Source organism: Oryzias latipes, chromosome 13, assembly GCF_002234675.1.
Source record: "Oryzias latipes chromosome 13, ASM223467v1".
NCBI lineage: Eukaryota > Metazoa > Chordata > Actinopteri > Beloniformes > Adrianichthyidae > Oryzias > Oryzias latipes.
In genome coordinates, this window is record NC_019871.2 from 30,465,691 (window position 1) to 30,482,161 (window position 16,471).

The window sequence follows — 16,471 nt, forward strand, 5'->3', positions numbered from 1 at the left end:
AAGAAGAGACCTTAGGGATGTCCACATGACGGAGGGATCTTTTCCCAGGACAAACAAACAACATACCAGAATTCTCGGAGAAGAATTAGTTTATCTAACTCTACAACCACATGTTTGAATAGTGTAGCAGATGGGCTTCATCCAGATAGAACTGGGGCCACGAGATGGGCCAGAGCAGAGGTCCACGGTCAGGTACAGGACCACGGACGAGCCAACTGGGGGAGAGTGGGAAAGAGGGACAACTCATTAACCACAGCTCCAAACATATATAAATAAATGATCAAGAATAGGAGACAAGGAGAGGAGAAGTAGATGAGAATAGAGGATAGAACCCCGGTGCACCAAACTTTTCCCAGTTTCTAACTTCTAGCAGCCTCCTAGCTACTAATTGTTATTGTTAATAAATTTAATTCAAACATGTTAATAGTAAGTTGCATGCACTATGCTACATATAGCGGATGGTAATAATAACAATAATAGAAAGTCTACATTTTTACGATATCAATATTAATACAATATAGGATTAATCTAAGCAGGGGAATGGGCCGCCATGGTCCAGTTAATGAAATCATGTTCCCTATGCGAAGAAATATGTATAATGGATGTGTTGAAAATTGTATTCATTCCCAAAAAACTTCATTACAGCAGGTAATGTAGGGGGAGCATTAAGTTAAACATTCTCTAATTACTAGCTAGCCTGGAAATAAGCCTTTCCAAAGAGGTATATTTTTAAGCCTATTAATGGCACATTGTACTTTTGTACGAAGAGGATTTTGTTACGGAAAGCACGGTTCTTTTTTTACCACGAAAGAAAGTGGTCAGTCGGAAACTCCACACTATATTACCAAAAGTATTGGCTCACCTGCCTTGACTCTCATATGAACTGGAGTGGCGTCTCATTCCTAACCCGTAGAGTTCAATATGATTCTGGTCCACCTTTTGCATATATTACAGCTTCAACTCTATTGGGAAGTCTGCCCACAAGGTTGAGGAGTGTTTTCTAGGAATTTTTGACCATTCTTCCAAAAGCGCATTGGTGAAGTCTCACACTGATGCTGGTGGAGAAGGCCTGGATCTCAGTCTCCGCTGTAAAGGCCTGTTCACACCGGGACGAATTTCGCCGGCGATTTTCGCCGACGTTTAACGCCTCGTGACTAAACAAAGGGCCCCAATGAGAGTGTGCACACCGACGCGAAAAAACGCCAGGCGTTAAAGCGTCGAAAAAAAAAAACGCCTCGGGTTCGTTTTTTTTTTTCGACGCGTCGCGTCGAAATCTACTCGACCAATGAGAACGGCGCTTTTGCTCACGTGTCTGGAGCTTCTGAAGTTACAGTAAAACACAACTTGGGGGCGCTCAAACACAAAACTGCCTTGCTGAGCACACATACCAGCGAAGAAGATAGACGCCAAGTAGCGTCTACACTGCCGCGAAGCAATAATGACGGACATTCTAAAATATCCCCGAACCAAGCACCAGTTGGAGCTACTGGTGCTTGAAATATTCATGTTTTCTTTGTTTGATTCTGACAAGCGCGTAAATACTTGCTCTCTTCTTCTGAGTGAAAAGCGACTTTAAGAAGCGTAAAGTTGCGCAGCGCCACCTTGTGTACAGGAGTATTTCTGTTTTACATTAAGCGCCATCTAATGTCAGGGAATGAAATTGCATGTTCACTCCACTCATCGTCAGCGAAAATCGCCTGGGTGTGAACACAAAAAACGTGACGAAAAACGCTGGCGAATAACGCCTGGCGAATATTCGTCCCGGTGTGTACGGGCCTTAATTCATCCCAAAGGTGTTCTGTGGGGTTCAGGTCAGGACTCTCTACAGACCGGTCAAGTTCATCCACACCAGACTCTGTCATCCATGTCTTTATGGACCTTGCTTCGTGCACTAATCCACCATCATGTTGGAACAGGAAGGGGGCCCTCTCCAAACTATTCCCACAAGGTTGGGAGCATGGAATGGTCTAAATGTTTTGATTTCTGAATCATTCAGAATTCCTTTCACTGGAACTAAGGGGCCAAGTACTGAAAAACAAGCCCACACCATAATTCTTCCTCCACCAAATTTCACACTCAGCACAATGCAGTCCCAAATGTACCATTCTCCTTGCAACCTCCAAACCCCGGCTCGTCCATCAGATTTCCAAATGGAAAAGCGTGATTCATCACTCTAGAGAAGGCGTCTCCACTGCTCTAGAGTCCAGTGGCGGCGTGCTTTACTCCACTGCATCCAATGCTTTGAATTGCACTTGGTGATGTGTAGCTGCTCGGCCATGGAAACCCATTCCATGAAGCTCTCTGCGTGCTGTACTTGGGCTAATCTGAAGGTCACATGAAGTTTGGAGCTCTGTAGCATTGAACTCTGCACTTCAGCATCCATTGACCTCTCTCTGTCAGTTTATGTGGTCTACCGCTTTGTGGCTGAGTTGCTGTTGATGCTGCATTTGCTGTTGCCACAAATCTCTTAATAGTATAATGATCCCGCCCGCTTAAGTTTTCTTGAAATATCCAGGGTTTTCATGCCTTGTTCAAGGCGTTTAACTACCAGTATTTCAATGCTTTTCAGCAGAGATCCTTTTCTTTCCCATACTGCTTGAAAATGATGACCTGCTGAATAATGTGGAACGTCCTTCTTTAGTAGTTTTTCCCTTAATTGGAGTCACCTGGCAAACTAATTATCACAGGTGTCTGAGATTAATGCCAGTGATCCAAAGAGCTCAGAGACACAATTTCATCCTTGAGTTTAACTTAAAAAAACAAAAAAAACAAGAATCTTTATGTACATCTACTGAAAAAGAATAATTTTGACACTCAGATAAATTTGCATAGTAATTTGGAACTGTATCAATGCGCTAATCAGCACTTACTCTCATTCCCATTATATAGAGATGCAGAGTGTTTATTTACTTTTGCTTTTGTGATACAGGATCCTATGCTGGAGTCTGTCAACATAAACTACAGTCTAAGCTGAAGAAAAAGTTCCAGTGTGTGTTTGAGGGGATTACTAAAGCAGGAAACCCAACCCTTCTAAATGAGATCTACACTGAGCTCTACATCGCAAAAGGAACTGGAGAGATCAACCAAGAACATGAGATCAGACAGATTGAAGCAGCTTCCATGAAAGCAGACAGAGCAGACACAAGTATCAGACAAGAGAACCTCTTCAAGCCCTCAGCTGAAAGACAAGAACCAATCAGAACTGTGATGACAAAGGGAGTGGCCGGCATCGGAAAAACAGTCTTGACACAGAAATTCACTCTGGACTGGGCTGAAGGCAAAGCCCACCAGAACATCCACTTCACATTTCCATTCACTTTCAGAGAGCTGAATGTGCTGAAAGAGAAGAATTTCAGCTTGGTGGAACTTGTTCATCACTTCTTCCCTGAAACCAAAGAAGCAGGAATCTGCAGCTTCGAAGACTTCCAGGTGCTCTTCATCTTTGATGGTCTGGATGAGTGTCGACTTCCTCTGGACTTCCACAAGACTCTGATCCTAAATGACCCTAGAAAGTCCACCTCAGTGGCTGATCTGCTGACAAACCTCATCAGGGGGAACCTGCTTCCCTCTGCTCGTCTTTGGATAACCACACGACCTGCAGCAGCCAATCAGATCCCTGCTGACTGTGTTGACATGGTGACAGAGGTTAGAGGCTTCAACGACCCACAGAAGGAGGAGTACTTCAGGAAGAGATTCAGAGATGAAGAGCAGGCCAGAAAGATGATCTCTCACATTAAGACATCCCGAAGCCTCCACATCATGTGCCACATCCCAGTCTTCTGTTGGATCACTGCTACAGTTTTGGAGAATCTGCTGAAGAGCAAAAAGAAAGGAGATCTGCCCAACAGTCTGACTGAGATGTACATCCACTTCCTGGTGGTTCAGGCCAAAGTCCAAATGGTCAAGTATGATGGAGGAGCTGAGACAGATGCTCACTGGAGTCCAGAGAGCAGGAAGATGATGAAGTCACTGGGAAAACTGGCTTTTGAGCAACTGCAGAAAGGTAACCTGATCTTCTATGAATCTGACCTGACAGATTGTGGCATTGATATCAGAGCAGCCTCAGTGTACTCAGGAGTGTTCACACAGATCTTTAGAGAGGAGAGAGGCCTGTACCAGGACAAGATCTTCTGCTTCATACATCTGAGTGTTCAGGAGTTTCTGGCTGCTCTTCATGTCCATCTGACCTTTATCACCTCTGGAGTTAACCTGATTGAAAAACAAAAAGCAAAGTTCCCTAAATTAAATCAAATCAGGCCAACTCAGTTCTACCAGAGTGCTGTAACAACAGCCCTACAGAGTCCAAATGGACACTTGGACTTGTTCCTCCGCTTCCTCCTGGGCCTTTCACTGCAGACCAATCAGAGTCTCCTACGAGGTCTGCTGACACAGACAGGAAGTAGCTCCCAAACCAATCAGGAAACAGCTAAGTTTATCAAGGAGAAGATCAGTGAGAATCTGTCTGCAGAGAAAAGCATCAACATGTTCCACTGTCTGAATGAACTGAATGATGGTTCTCTAGTGGAGGAGATCCAACAGTCCCTCAGTTCAGGACGTCTCTCCACTGATGAACTGTCTCCTGCTCAGTGGTCAGCTCTGGCTTTCATCTTACTGTCATCAGAAGAAGATCTGGAAGTGTTTGACCTCAAGAAATACTCTGGCTCGGAGGAGGCTCTTCTGAGGCTGCTGCCTGTGATCAAAGCCTCCAGAAAATCTATGTAAGAAAAACTAGTGAACAGTAATAGTGGATAAAATGTTTGTCAAAATTACTAGTATTCATTTACAGTTTTTTTTTCTCTTTAGCTTGCGTGACTGTAAGCTGTCAGAGAGAAGCTGTGAAGCTCTGTCTTCAGTTCTCAGCTCTCAGTCCTCCAGTCTCAGAGATCTGGACCTGAGCAACAACGACCTGCAGGATTCAGGAGTGAAGCTGCTTTCATTGGCAATGCGTAGTCCAAAATGTCAACTGGAGACTCTTAGGTTGGGTTTTTTTATAATTAAGTCTTTGTTCAAGGTATTTACTTGTTTTCTCTAATTTAATATTTGCGCTGTGTAATCTCAAAGGCAAAACAAATTAAACAAAAATCCAAACAACTTGTAAGCTGCAAGGCATTTGAGGCATTGAGACAGACATATGTCTCTTTCCTTGAAGCTGAATATAAAATTCAGGAAGTGGTCTACAAAATGGGAAGAGAAGGTTGGAAAGCAGACATAAAGGCAGTGGATCCACTTGAAGCTCCAGGTGGAGGAAGATCAAAGCTCCAAATGTGACATTGGTCCAACTTGAGTCATAAAGAGCCAACCTCGAGTACATGACAACACAGTAACAGTTAAGGAAAACAGTTTTAGTTTGTGTGAACATGTGCTGGATGTGTGTTGTTTATCTGCAGTCTGTCAGGCTGTCTGATCACAGAGGAAGGCTGTGCTTCTCTGGCCTCAGCTCTGAGCTCCAATCCTTCCCATCTAAGAGAGCTGGACCTGAGCTACAATCATCCAGGGGAGGCAGTGAAGCTCCTGAATGCTGGACTGAAGGATCCAAACTGGAGACTGGACTCTCTGAGGTATGGAGAACTGTACAGCATACATGTGTAACAGAAGAGGGAGAGTTCAAGTGATAGGGTGAACATCTTAAGACGGGGAGATTGTGCGTCACGTTACAACAAGCACTTAATTTCTATTTGGCCCACTTAAAGTGACCCAGATTTCCTTTTCCCCCAATAATGGTTTATTTCAAGCAATCAAAGCAAGAATAATCCACAAAACAATACAATCAGCAGTTTTACATTCATACAAAGACTTATCAAATTTAGGATAGTTAACCATTAAATGAAAGATTGCTTGAAAGGAGCGAATTTATATAATCCCACCCCTGTTTTACCTTACCATTTTTATTACATTCATCATCATCCGGTTCATAACTTCTATCAGACAGAATTAAGAATTCTTAAGTATCAATTAATTACACGACAAAGATGAATTACGTAGTTATTATGTAAAAATAGACATAACTCTATTTTGGAAATCCGCATAGCACATGCAGTTATCTAAAATAGGTGCAGATTATTTTCATTAGAAAACTCCTATGATTAAAAATGATACTATGTCAGAAAATAATAGACATAACACTGTTTCAGAAAAAGTCATAGCATATGCAGATCAAGTTTCAAAAATATATGCAGATTATTTTTTTCATTAGAACAATCATGAATATAATTAGACATAACACTATTTCTGAAACCATAATAGCATCTGCAGATCAAGTAAAAATATGATAAAAATGATATGATAAAAATATGTGTTATCCTTCATTATAAAAAATCATGAATCAATTTTTGGGGCAAGTGAAGTTATATAATTAGAGAACAATCACTTTAACCCTATTCAATTATTGATTAAGCCATTTTATTATTATGATTAAGGTAATGCTGTGAAATAAAAAAGGGTCTATATTCTGTGGATTGTCAAAGGTTGGTAAGTCCATCTTCTGCTGTCCGACTGACAGCCATTGTTCTGTATTTAACAGAGTTTATAAGTTCTCTTCGCTGTGATGTCTGCAGAATTAGTTTAAGGTCCTTTTTCTTTCTTCAGCTGTTATCAGCACAGCTGAAAGTTGAGGTTAAGTTGTCTGCAGGTCAGAACTCTGCTGAAAATCAGGGTCACTGTAGACTTTTATATTCCTCAGGCGCCATATTTCTTTTAAATTATATTTTGCTCTTTGATTGAATACTGCATTTGTTAGCTCAGTCGTCAGTGATCAAACACTTCTCAAAGTCCGTCATCTTGTTGACAACCAGTACTTTGGACCGGTCCGGTGTACCGAGTGGTTTAACGAAGATCCTGCAGCCTTTTACAAAGTGTTCAGAATCTGCTTACGCTTCCTGAGAAGCCTGGCATGTTTGGCAATTTTTGCATTCCTTCTGGTCATATGGTCATTTAGATGAATAGCAGATCCTTTTCAATTTTTCCCTTTGGTTCAGTACTGCTAGCTTGTTTTTGATTCTCAATCCTGATGAGGATCGCAGGCTTTTCTGTCTGATGGGAAGCGGGCGGCAGATCTTGACAGCATTAAGATCCAGGGAAATCCCTTTAGACGATAGTAATGTTTCCACTTGGTGTTCCAGAGTCTCTCCATCACTCCCAGTTTTAAAAAGAAATGCTAGCAATGCTTGCGCTATTAGCACTAACAAGGTTAGCTCCAGCTGCAGTTAGCTTTGCCCGAGGTTTGATCTGTAATCCAGTGAGAATGACATTAATCATCCTTGTTTGTTGCTGCTTTTGAGCTCAGAATTTTCAGAACTCTTCCACTAGCTCCATGAGAGGAGTTAGCTTAGCCTGAATGTCACTCACTCATTCCATGAAAGGATACAACGTAGCTTGGATGTCGTCGAGGATTATTTTTGTTGTACTCGTTACTTGTTCCTTTGTTTTTCTTCGGGGCCATTGTCATCTCTCTTATTTGGAGATAATCAACTTTTAAGTCATTTGAAGATCGTTATGAGAGCAGCTGGAAGAAAAAAAACTTTTTTGGGGGGGGTTAGAGACTCTGGTCCAGACCTAGGAACTGCTATCTGACCCATCTTTGGAGGTGGTTTTGGTTTGTTTCCAGTCGGACTGAGCTTCAGTTCGCTCTCAGATTCCTCAGTCTGAATAGGCTCCACGCTTGGAGAGGAACAACTGCACCAAAACGGCCACCGTAGAGCATAAATGTTTTTTGTTCATGTTGGATTGCCCGGTGGTAACCTCTCACTGAGGATGTAACATTAGGGAGTTGATGGTGAGCAGAATTTAGCCACAAACAAAAGCACTTGGAGACAGCACTGAGCTCTTAGATTGTTTCCATTTGTTGTGAGTCTCTGCAGATATCAAGTGACAGGTCACAGCCTGAACTTCTGAGTTATATCCCTCAGTATTTAGTTCCTGGTGTCAACTCTCTAAAGAGACAAGTAAATTATCATCACTCCCTACTTAAAAATCCATTCTGATGAAAACTGTGGGTTTAACACATTCTTATACCATTTTTCTGATGATGGAAGACAAAGTTTGAGAAAATCTGAATTAAAATTTCGGGTTGTAACAATTAACTGATGAATTGATGAATTAATTAGTTATTCCTACGATCCAACCAGATTAATCTGTCTGAGGCAAGTTGTTAATCGAAGCAGCCTAAACCATTAAAAAATCGATTCAAAATGAGATCAATTTACAATTAATATTGTAAATTACCAATTGGATTGAGGTACAATAGGCTTATGTTCCTATAAGGTGAAAACGACCAAGTGTATCGCAGCAGACAACACACACATGTGATGACATCAGCATAAACTGATCAACCATCATTTCAGTCCAATGTGTGGACACACTTTGAATTTAGCAAAGTCATGTGACCATCCAGTGTGCTAGAATGTTAGAATGTTCTAAGAATGTTCCCTTTGGATCATTTGGATGTGGCAAAACAACAGTGGTGAACTTTAGGAAACTAAAATGTGAATAGATTTGACATTCATTCTTGTTTACTTGTTTGTCTGCACACACATTTAATTTACACTTGACTACTTTAAAGAACTACAAGGAATCTGGAAAACTTCACCTGCACTGTTCAGTACCCAGGTATTTATCTCTGAGTCACACTGGTTGATGTTTTGGCTAAAGATGTCCCTGTCTGATTGGCTCGAACTACAGCATCATCTCATAAATGAAACAAAATTGATTATGAATCTTCTTGGCAACCAGTAATTATGATATGAATCGTTGTTAAAATAATTTGTTACAGCCCAATCAAAATTGCATTTTTGTTTGTATCTTTATTCAAATCATGAATCAGGAGCAGACAAAAAATGCAGTTTGAAAAATATCGTATTTGTGACGTAGCAAAAAGGCTGGGTGGGCCACAGTCTCCCTGATCTGCTCCATTCTGATGCATCCACTTGCAGACAAATAAATCCATGTATGTCTTTGTCTTCCTTGTCTGAGCTGGAATCCCGTTTCTGAATTGTTTTGCTTGCCACTTTTGTTGCACCACTAATACTAGCTTGGGGTTTTAAGGGGCTGTAAGTTAACAGAAGAGACTGTAAACGGAGAGTTTATAGCAGCAGGGTTATTCCGCGCAAACAGTCTCGCCCACAACTCGAAGACAAATTTCTGGTGAACTCCTGCTGCTCTGCAGAAACCATGATGGCGAGAACGACACTGGATTTTGGGGGTTTTGGCTAAAAAAAACAGCATCATCATAATGATTAGACACCTGGGAACACTTTGAAAGTAGATAAAAAGATGATCAGATTGGGACTCTAAACATACAAAAGTCAATACAGAAAGAACATGGTCTTAACAGAAACACAACCACATAAAGTTCTTTTCAAAATGAGTTACTGAGAACATGGTTCTGAGAACACTGGGCTTCATTTTCTTCTGGCATATCTCTGACTAGTCAGTCCAGGGACGCAAAAAAGTGGGTATGCAGCATATGCATCGCATAGGGGCGCCGGCCAAGGGGGCCGCCAAACTGAAGTTGTGAAAATTAGTTATAGTTCGTATTTTTTAATTTCACAGCTGTTTGTGCACAAATATTTACATAATATGATCAGTCACAGAAGCACAACGTAACTGATTGGGCGCCACAGCTGCTCCTTCCTCATTCGTTTCTTGTACAGAGAGCGCAATCGAACGCGCTTGAACGAGCTCTCGCGGTGACGACGTCTGATACTTTTTATTTGAACTGTGTGATCATCTGATGACAGTGCGCTTTAAATGGAAAGGCAAAAGAAAAAAACAATCGGGGGCTCAAAACAGAAAACACAAAAGGGACAAAGATGTGGTGTGAAAGACAAAAAGTATCTCCAAATGATTAAGAGACAGCAGGTACATTAGCAGTGTTAAAAACAGGCTAAAAAACATTCAGGCTAAAGCTGGTCACAAGTGTCTTGCAGCTGTACTACATGTACCAAAAGACTGAAAAAGTTTTTATCCTCTGACTGAAACAGCACTAAATGATGATAAAGCTGCTACTATGGAAGAGGGGAGAAGTATGTGTGATGTGGGTTAGATGGTGTTTTTGTTTCTTTTTATGTTAAAAGTTAAGATAATTATTTATTTTGAGTGACTATTTAGTTTACAGCCTGTTGCTTTTAATATCACTTTGGCTGAACATTTTGGATTTCAGTGGAATATTTGGAGATGTTTGACAACAATGAAGAAATCTATTCTATTTTATCCCACAACTAAGTGATATCCAACAAAAATATCACTTAAAATTCAAAAATATTTCTATTTTTAACATATAGTGTAGTCGCTGTATTCTATTTAAATTTTCCTAACACAAAGTTAATATCACACAGCTGTGAGGATGGAGAAAAAGACGAGAAGAGAGAAAAAGAATCAGGACAGATGGAGGAAAGAAACGGGTTGGTCTTATGGTGGACGTTCGCTGTGTATTCTTCATTTTAAAAGAACATGAATCAGCAAGATGTTTTATATGTTTAAACGGCAGTGTTCTGAATCCCAAACAAACCGAACCAATTCCACCTGGGTCGTTAACAGCTGAAAGAGGTGACCAGTTTGGGGAGGGGGTGACACGCTACCCAACCCCCAGTTGAGGACAAAGGACTCTTAACGAACCGAAACCAAGTAGGCTAAGTTGACAATACCCTTCAGTTTCATGGCTGACTCCTCCCCCATGAGCGCTTATATACCAGCTCTTTAACCAGCTAATTCAGAATTGACAAAGCCTTTTGGATAAGAGGTGAAACGTCTTCTAACTTTACAAACTAAGTCTAGATGCTTCCGGTTCCGGGGTTAAGGCAGGACGCGTGGTCGCGGCTCTCTGCGGATACTATCTTCAAATTACTTAAGAAGTTGATTTTCTCCAAAAAGAGAGCTGACCATGCCCCCGAAGAAACCCCAGGAATATGAAGAGCTCAAAAAATCTCTTGACATTATTCAAGAAACGCTGAAAAGTTTTATGGATCAAGTGTCGGCTAAACTAACGCCACTCTGGGAGATGATGGAAGAGTTCCGAAGATTTCGGGCTCAAAACGAGCAGGGAGAAAACCGGGTCGAGATTCTGGAGAAAAGACTGGACGATGTGGATCAGCAAGTAAGGATGAATAATGTCTTTCTCACTGGAGTACCAATCAAGCCTCGAGCGAAGCTGAATTCAGCTGGAGCTAGCGCTGCTAATGCTAGCGCTAGCGTAGCTAGCAGTGCTAATACGGAGATCGACGCGTCGCTGGAGCAGCAAATACATTCATTTCTCACATCTAAAGGGATTTCCCTGGATCTCAATACCATCGAGACCTGCCACCTGCTCCCCAGGAGAAAGGAGACGGATAAACCAGCGATCCTCATCAGGTTTGTGAATCACAAACACAAGCTAGCTCTGATGAATCAACGCAAAAACCTGAAAGGTTCGGCTGCTTATCTGAACGACCATCTGACCAGGAGGAATGCTGAAATCTCAAAACATGCACGGCTTCTCAGGAAGCGTAAGCAGATTGAGAACACTTGGGTTAAAGGCTGCAGGATTTATGTCAAACCGCTCGGTCCAGAGGACCGCACCAAGGTTATGGTTGTGAACACCATGAAGGACTTTGAGAAGTGTTTGATCACGGTCGTCTGAATCAACGTGGAGTAATAAATCAAAGAGCCAAATAATTTCAAGAAATATGACACCTGGATTCCTCACTTTCTCCATCGTCTGACGTCACCTGAATAACAGCAGAGCTCTGACCTGCAGACAATTTGACCTCAACTTTCACCGCAGCTGATATCAGCTGAAGAAGGATATGGACCTGAATCTAATGTCTGCAGACATAATATCGAAGAGAACTATTAACTCTGTTTAAACCCAGAAGTACGGCTGTTATCAGTAAAAGAAGAAATACCAACCTTGGACAATCGACAGATTGTGGACCCTTTTAATTTTTTTTCCTTACAGCATTACCTTATTATAAAAAAGAAAAAGAAAAAAAAAAAAAAATTAAAAAAGTAAAACAAATGATTAATCACTTATTGAAAATTGTTAAATTGATTGACTTTTGATGATATTACCTCACTTGCTCCTAAAATTGATAAAATGATTCAAAAATCTTTCCTAATGTAGCATAATTTTGCACATGTTTTTAACTTTTGATACTTGATGAAATTTTGCTATGATAACTCCTGAAACAGTGTTGTGTCTATTTTACTGGTATAGTATTATGTTTTAAAGCATATGAATGACTTTTAAAAGTAACATAATTTGCATATATTTCAGATGCTGCATTTGCCATGTTGATTTCTAAAGTTATTTTTGACGTAGTACTTAAGTAATTTCATCTTTGGCACGTGCTTTATTGATACCTTATGATTCTTAATTCTGTCTGATAAAACCTAGGAACCGGATATTGATAAATCATGTAATAAAATGGTTATAGTATAACGGGGTGGGATTATATAAGTTCGCTTCTTTCCACTCCCTTTCAAGCAATTTTTATTAATTATGTCTAATTATCCTAAGTTTGATTAGTTACTGTATGAATGTATAACTGATGATTATATTGCTTTTGTGTGTATTACTCCTATTTGATTGCTTGAAATAAACCATTTCAAAACAAAAAAAAAAAAAATGACAGCCCCTAAACCTACTACTGTGAAGTCTAGACATACAAAAGAAGTCAGTCCCAACAGTGAAGAACGAGGAGAGGTTCAGATGATGATGATAATGATAGAAAGAGAGACGATCAGCTGGTGATGAAGAAGAAGAACAGAGAGATACAGAGGAGAGGGCTGGGGCAAGGCATTACTCAGAAGATCCTTCTGAATGGCCTTCACCACACAAATTTGGGGAATTATTGAGGCAAAACACTGTTGAAAATGGCTCACAACAATGTAGATAAAAATGTCGATAAGAAGTAATTAGATTTATACATTTAAACAATAAAGTTGCCGTGTGGGTGTTTAGATAGCTTTAGGAGGGGTGGATGGGAGGTTTTATTGTGTGTATTTGTGTCTGTGTTTTTGTGTGTGTTGGGGGGGGGGGGTTACGTGACCGTAGTTGCGCCCCTGATTCTGTACTATAGTGAGAAAGGTTGGAGGATAGAGCGGATGTCACAAATCTTTTTCAAAATCAAGGAGTCACTTGACCACACCTTCCCAACACTAACACTCTTCTTTCATCAATAAATCCCTTAGCATAAATATTCTGAGATAAGTCTGACGGCCCTCTTTCTTTCAGGGTGGAACCCGCTGGTCTCCGCTGGTTGACATCAGGTCCCTGGAGATGTAAGTGAGCTTTTCCTTTGATTCATGACAACAAAGCAGCACATTTCAGCATGTTCAGATATCCCACTTTCATGAATCCTCATCAGAGTCAATGAATGAACAGATGTGTGTCAATAACTGCTGCTGGATTGTGTTTGCTTTCGCCATCAGATTCCTGTCAGCTCACAATTGACACAAACACAGTGAACAAAAAGCTCAAACTGTCTGACAGCAACAAGAAGGTGACCTTTGTGGAGGAGCTTCACTCATACCCTGATCATTCAGACAGATTCGATGGTTGGTCTCAGCTGCTGTGCAGAGATGGCCTGACCGCTCGCTGCTACTGGGAGGTCGAGTGGAAAGGAAAAGTTCATGTATCAGTGAGTTCCAGAGGAATAAAAAGGAGAGGAGACAGAGGAGACTGTTTGTTTGGGTTAAATAGTCATTCCTGGAGTTTGAGCTGCTCTGACGATCTTGGTTATTCAGTGTGGCATGATGGTAAACAAACATTCTCCTCTTCATCCATTTCCTCTCACAGAGTAGCAGTGTATGTGGACTTTCCTGTTGGCACGCTGTCATTTTTTAGAGTTTCCGGTCACTCATTGATCCCCCTCCACACCTTCAACACCACATTCACTGAACCTCTTTATCCTGGATTTGGATTCAGTTTGCTTGGTTCCTCTGTGCTTCTGTGCTGAGTTTGGTGTAAGACCTTCAAAGAGCTTTGGGAGTTCTCTGGCACCCCCAGAAGCAGCGGCAAAGACGTTTGCCAATATACACAGTTTAAAACATTTTAAATTCCTTATGATTCCTTCTTTTTCCAGTCCTTTAAAGATTAAAACAATCATTATTCCAAGATTTTCTGATAGATAGATTTTCAGGTAGATTTTTTCTACCTGAACATGGTTCAGACAGACACGTGTACCACGCATCCTTGTGGTAATATCCCAAAGTGGCAAGTATTTTGTAAAATCAAATTACTGAAAAAACTGTGTTTTTAAATATTTCAATTTGTCTTTTAATTTTTTTTGTTTGTCAATTGTTTTTAATGGAATTGAAATATAAATTACTTCTTTTTCATTAATGCCACTTCAGTGGTTCACAAACACTTCAATGTCATATGTAAAGATAAATAAAGAACTAAATAACTGGTGATTTAATAAATCTAATGTATTTGTGCTAAAACATAATATAACAATACATTTTTTAACCTTTCAAATAAAATATTTTGTGGTTTGAATTTCATCACCAAAGGGTGTTTTGTTTAACAGAAAATAAAAAAATGATATCTTTTTCCAGGGGTACACAAACCGTACCCATGCCCATATTTGTGCAAAAGTGAATAAGCAGGTGGGTTGAACGAATGTGTGCGTCTTACAGTGCACCTTGATCCCACTGAATGCTCCAGCAAAGGCAGGAGGCCCGGCACCCCACAGCCAGCGGCAGACAGCACAGCAGCCCGGCCGATCCAGGCATCGAAACTTTTTTTTTTTGCTTTCGTAAAATATTTTTGTATTTACAACACAAATGTTTTCGCATGCGTTGTGTCTCATCTTGCTTTTTCTCTATCTTTGATTTTGCTCTCATAAGTTTCAGTTTAGTGTGACATAGCCGCCATCGAACAGCCTGCTGATTGGTCTAGATTCTAACCAATCAGGTGTCTCTGTTTGTATTGATGGTGCTTGGAGGCAGACATTTACTTTGGACATTGTCGGTTCTGTTCGAACGGGATTCTGCAGTCTTCAACCATTCTGGCTCGTTTCTCTCAGAGTAAAATGCAGAAGGAACTCGAAGCCATAAAAAAATAAAACTGTTTTTTTTTTATTTATTTATGTTAGTGTAGCGACCAATGTGTTTAAATGTCCCCAGCAGAACTCTGACTCCGTCCAGTCAGAAGTAACAGTTTTTACGATTAAGATTTGTATCTGAACCATTGTTTTATTTTCATCAATAAATGTTGAAATATGAAGACAAAATTTTTCTCCATGAATGTGAAAATAAAGATACAATCAATTATTTATTTTTCTGTTTTTTCCCCCAGAAATGAACAAAGCAGTCTTTTTTGTTTTTCTCACTGTTGGTTTTCGGTTTGAAAAACAGATGAAGGAATGATACACAGATTCATACGATTGGCTGAAAACGAACACGGCTGGTTGGCTGATGAATTTGATTGACAAATTCATTGGAAGCAAGAAGCAAGACAAGGAAAAGTGGTAACTGCTTAATTTTATTGTTGGTGAGGGGAAACTTGCGATTCACACAAGCAGGAAATGCAAAATAGCAGGCGGACCTCTAGCTGATGCAGTTCGTATGTGGCACTGTAATGTCCGTCCAGGCTAAAGCTGGAATTCTCCTTTTTCAGACTGTCGAACTGTTTGTCCTGTTTTAAAACAATCTGCTGCTTTGACATTGTTCTACGTCATGTGTCAAATGGTGAACTATGTTATGCTCCTTTTTTATGTGAGTAATTGTTCTTTTTCTTGTTATATGTGATCCTTGATTAAAATGACGTTTTAAAACAAAAAAAAAAACACTCTTCTAATATTTTAATGCAGGTGTGGGTACCGGATGTTCTCGGGTTGCCAGATGTTCTCGGGGTCCTTCGGGGTCCTTCCACCAATGATGACGTCACACTATTTGATTGGCTGTAAGTTGCCACGACCAATGAGTTAACGTCGCTAAGTTTTTTTAAAAACTTTATTGACAATTGCGGTATCATACATTAACAATTACATTAACGTTAACAACGAACAATAACGATGTAATCAATATTGCCTCGAAGATCAGTCACCATTGCCAAATATAACATATTGACATAGAAAATAAAGAATAGAGGGGAAAAAAAGAAACAATGGACATAACACAAATAAATAAAACATAAGTAAAATAAAATAAAGGAACATAGAAAAAATCTAAGTAGTCTAATACTAGTTAAGTTAGGGGTACTCGTGAAGTTTGTATTTCTGAACAAAACTAAGCAATTTCAAGCCATTCTTCTTTTTCATATAATGAAGTGATTGAAAGCAAAAACAGAGCTCTTTATTAAATGTTATAAAAGTGGTTTGGTCTTCAAAACTTGACCTCACCAAGATGGCGGTGCTCTCCTCCCATGAGGGAAACCACGTGATGTCTCCTCTAGTGATATAACTCATTGGAAGGACCCTGAAGGACCCAGAGAACATCCGGCAACCCGAGAACATCCGGTACCTACACCGGCTGTACACTCACTGGTGTGACG

General features: G+C 40.3%; 1 protein-coding gene across 1 annotated transcript in view; it reads left to right on the top strand.

Annotated features, from left to right (window-relative positions):
• Positions 1-15,764, top strand: part of LOC101157752 (NACHT, LRR and PYD domains-containing protein 12-like) — a gene marked incomplete in the record, with an annotated part of 26,681 nt that extends 10,917 nt beyond the window's left edge. Inside the window, 5 exon segments of the mRNA XM_023961780.1 lie at positions 2,930-4,718; positions 4,804-4,977; positions 5,388-5,558; positions 13,208-13,254; positions 13,405-15,764. Of these exon segments, the coding sequence (XP_023817548.1) occupies positions 2,930-4,718; positions 4,804-4,977; positions 5,388-5,558; positions 13,208-13,254; positions 13,405-13,931 (2,708 nt within the window).
• Between the last annotated feature and the right edge of the window lie 707 nt (positions 15,765-16,471).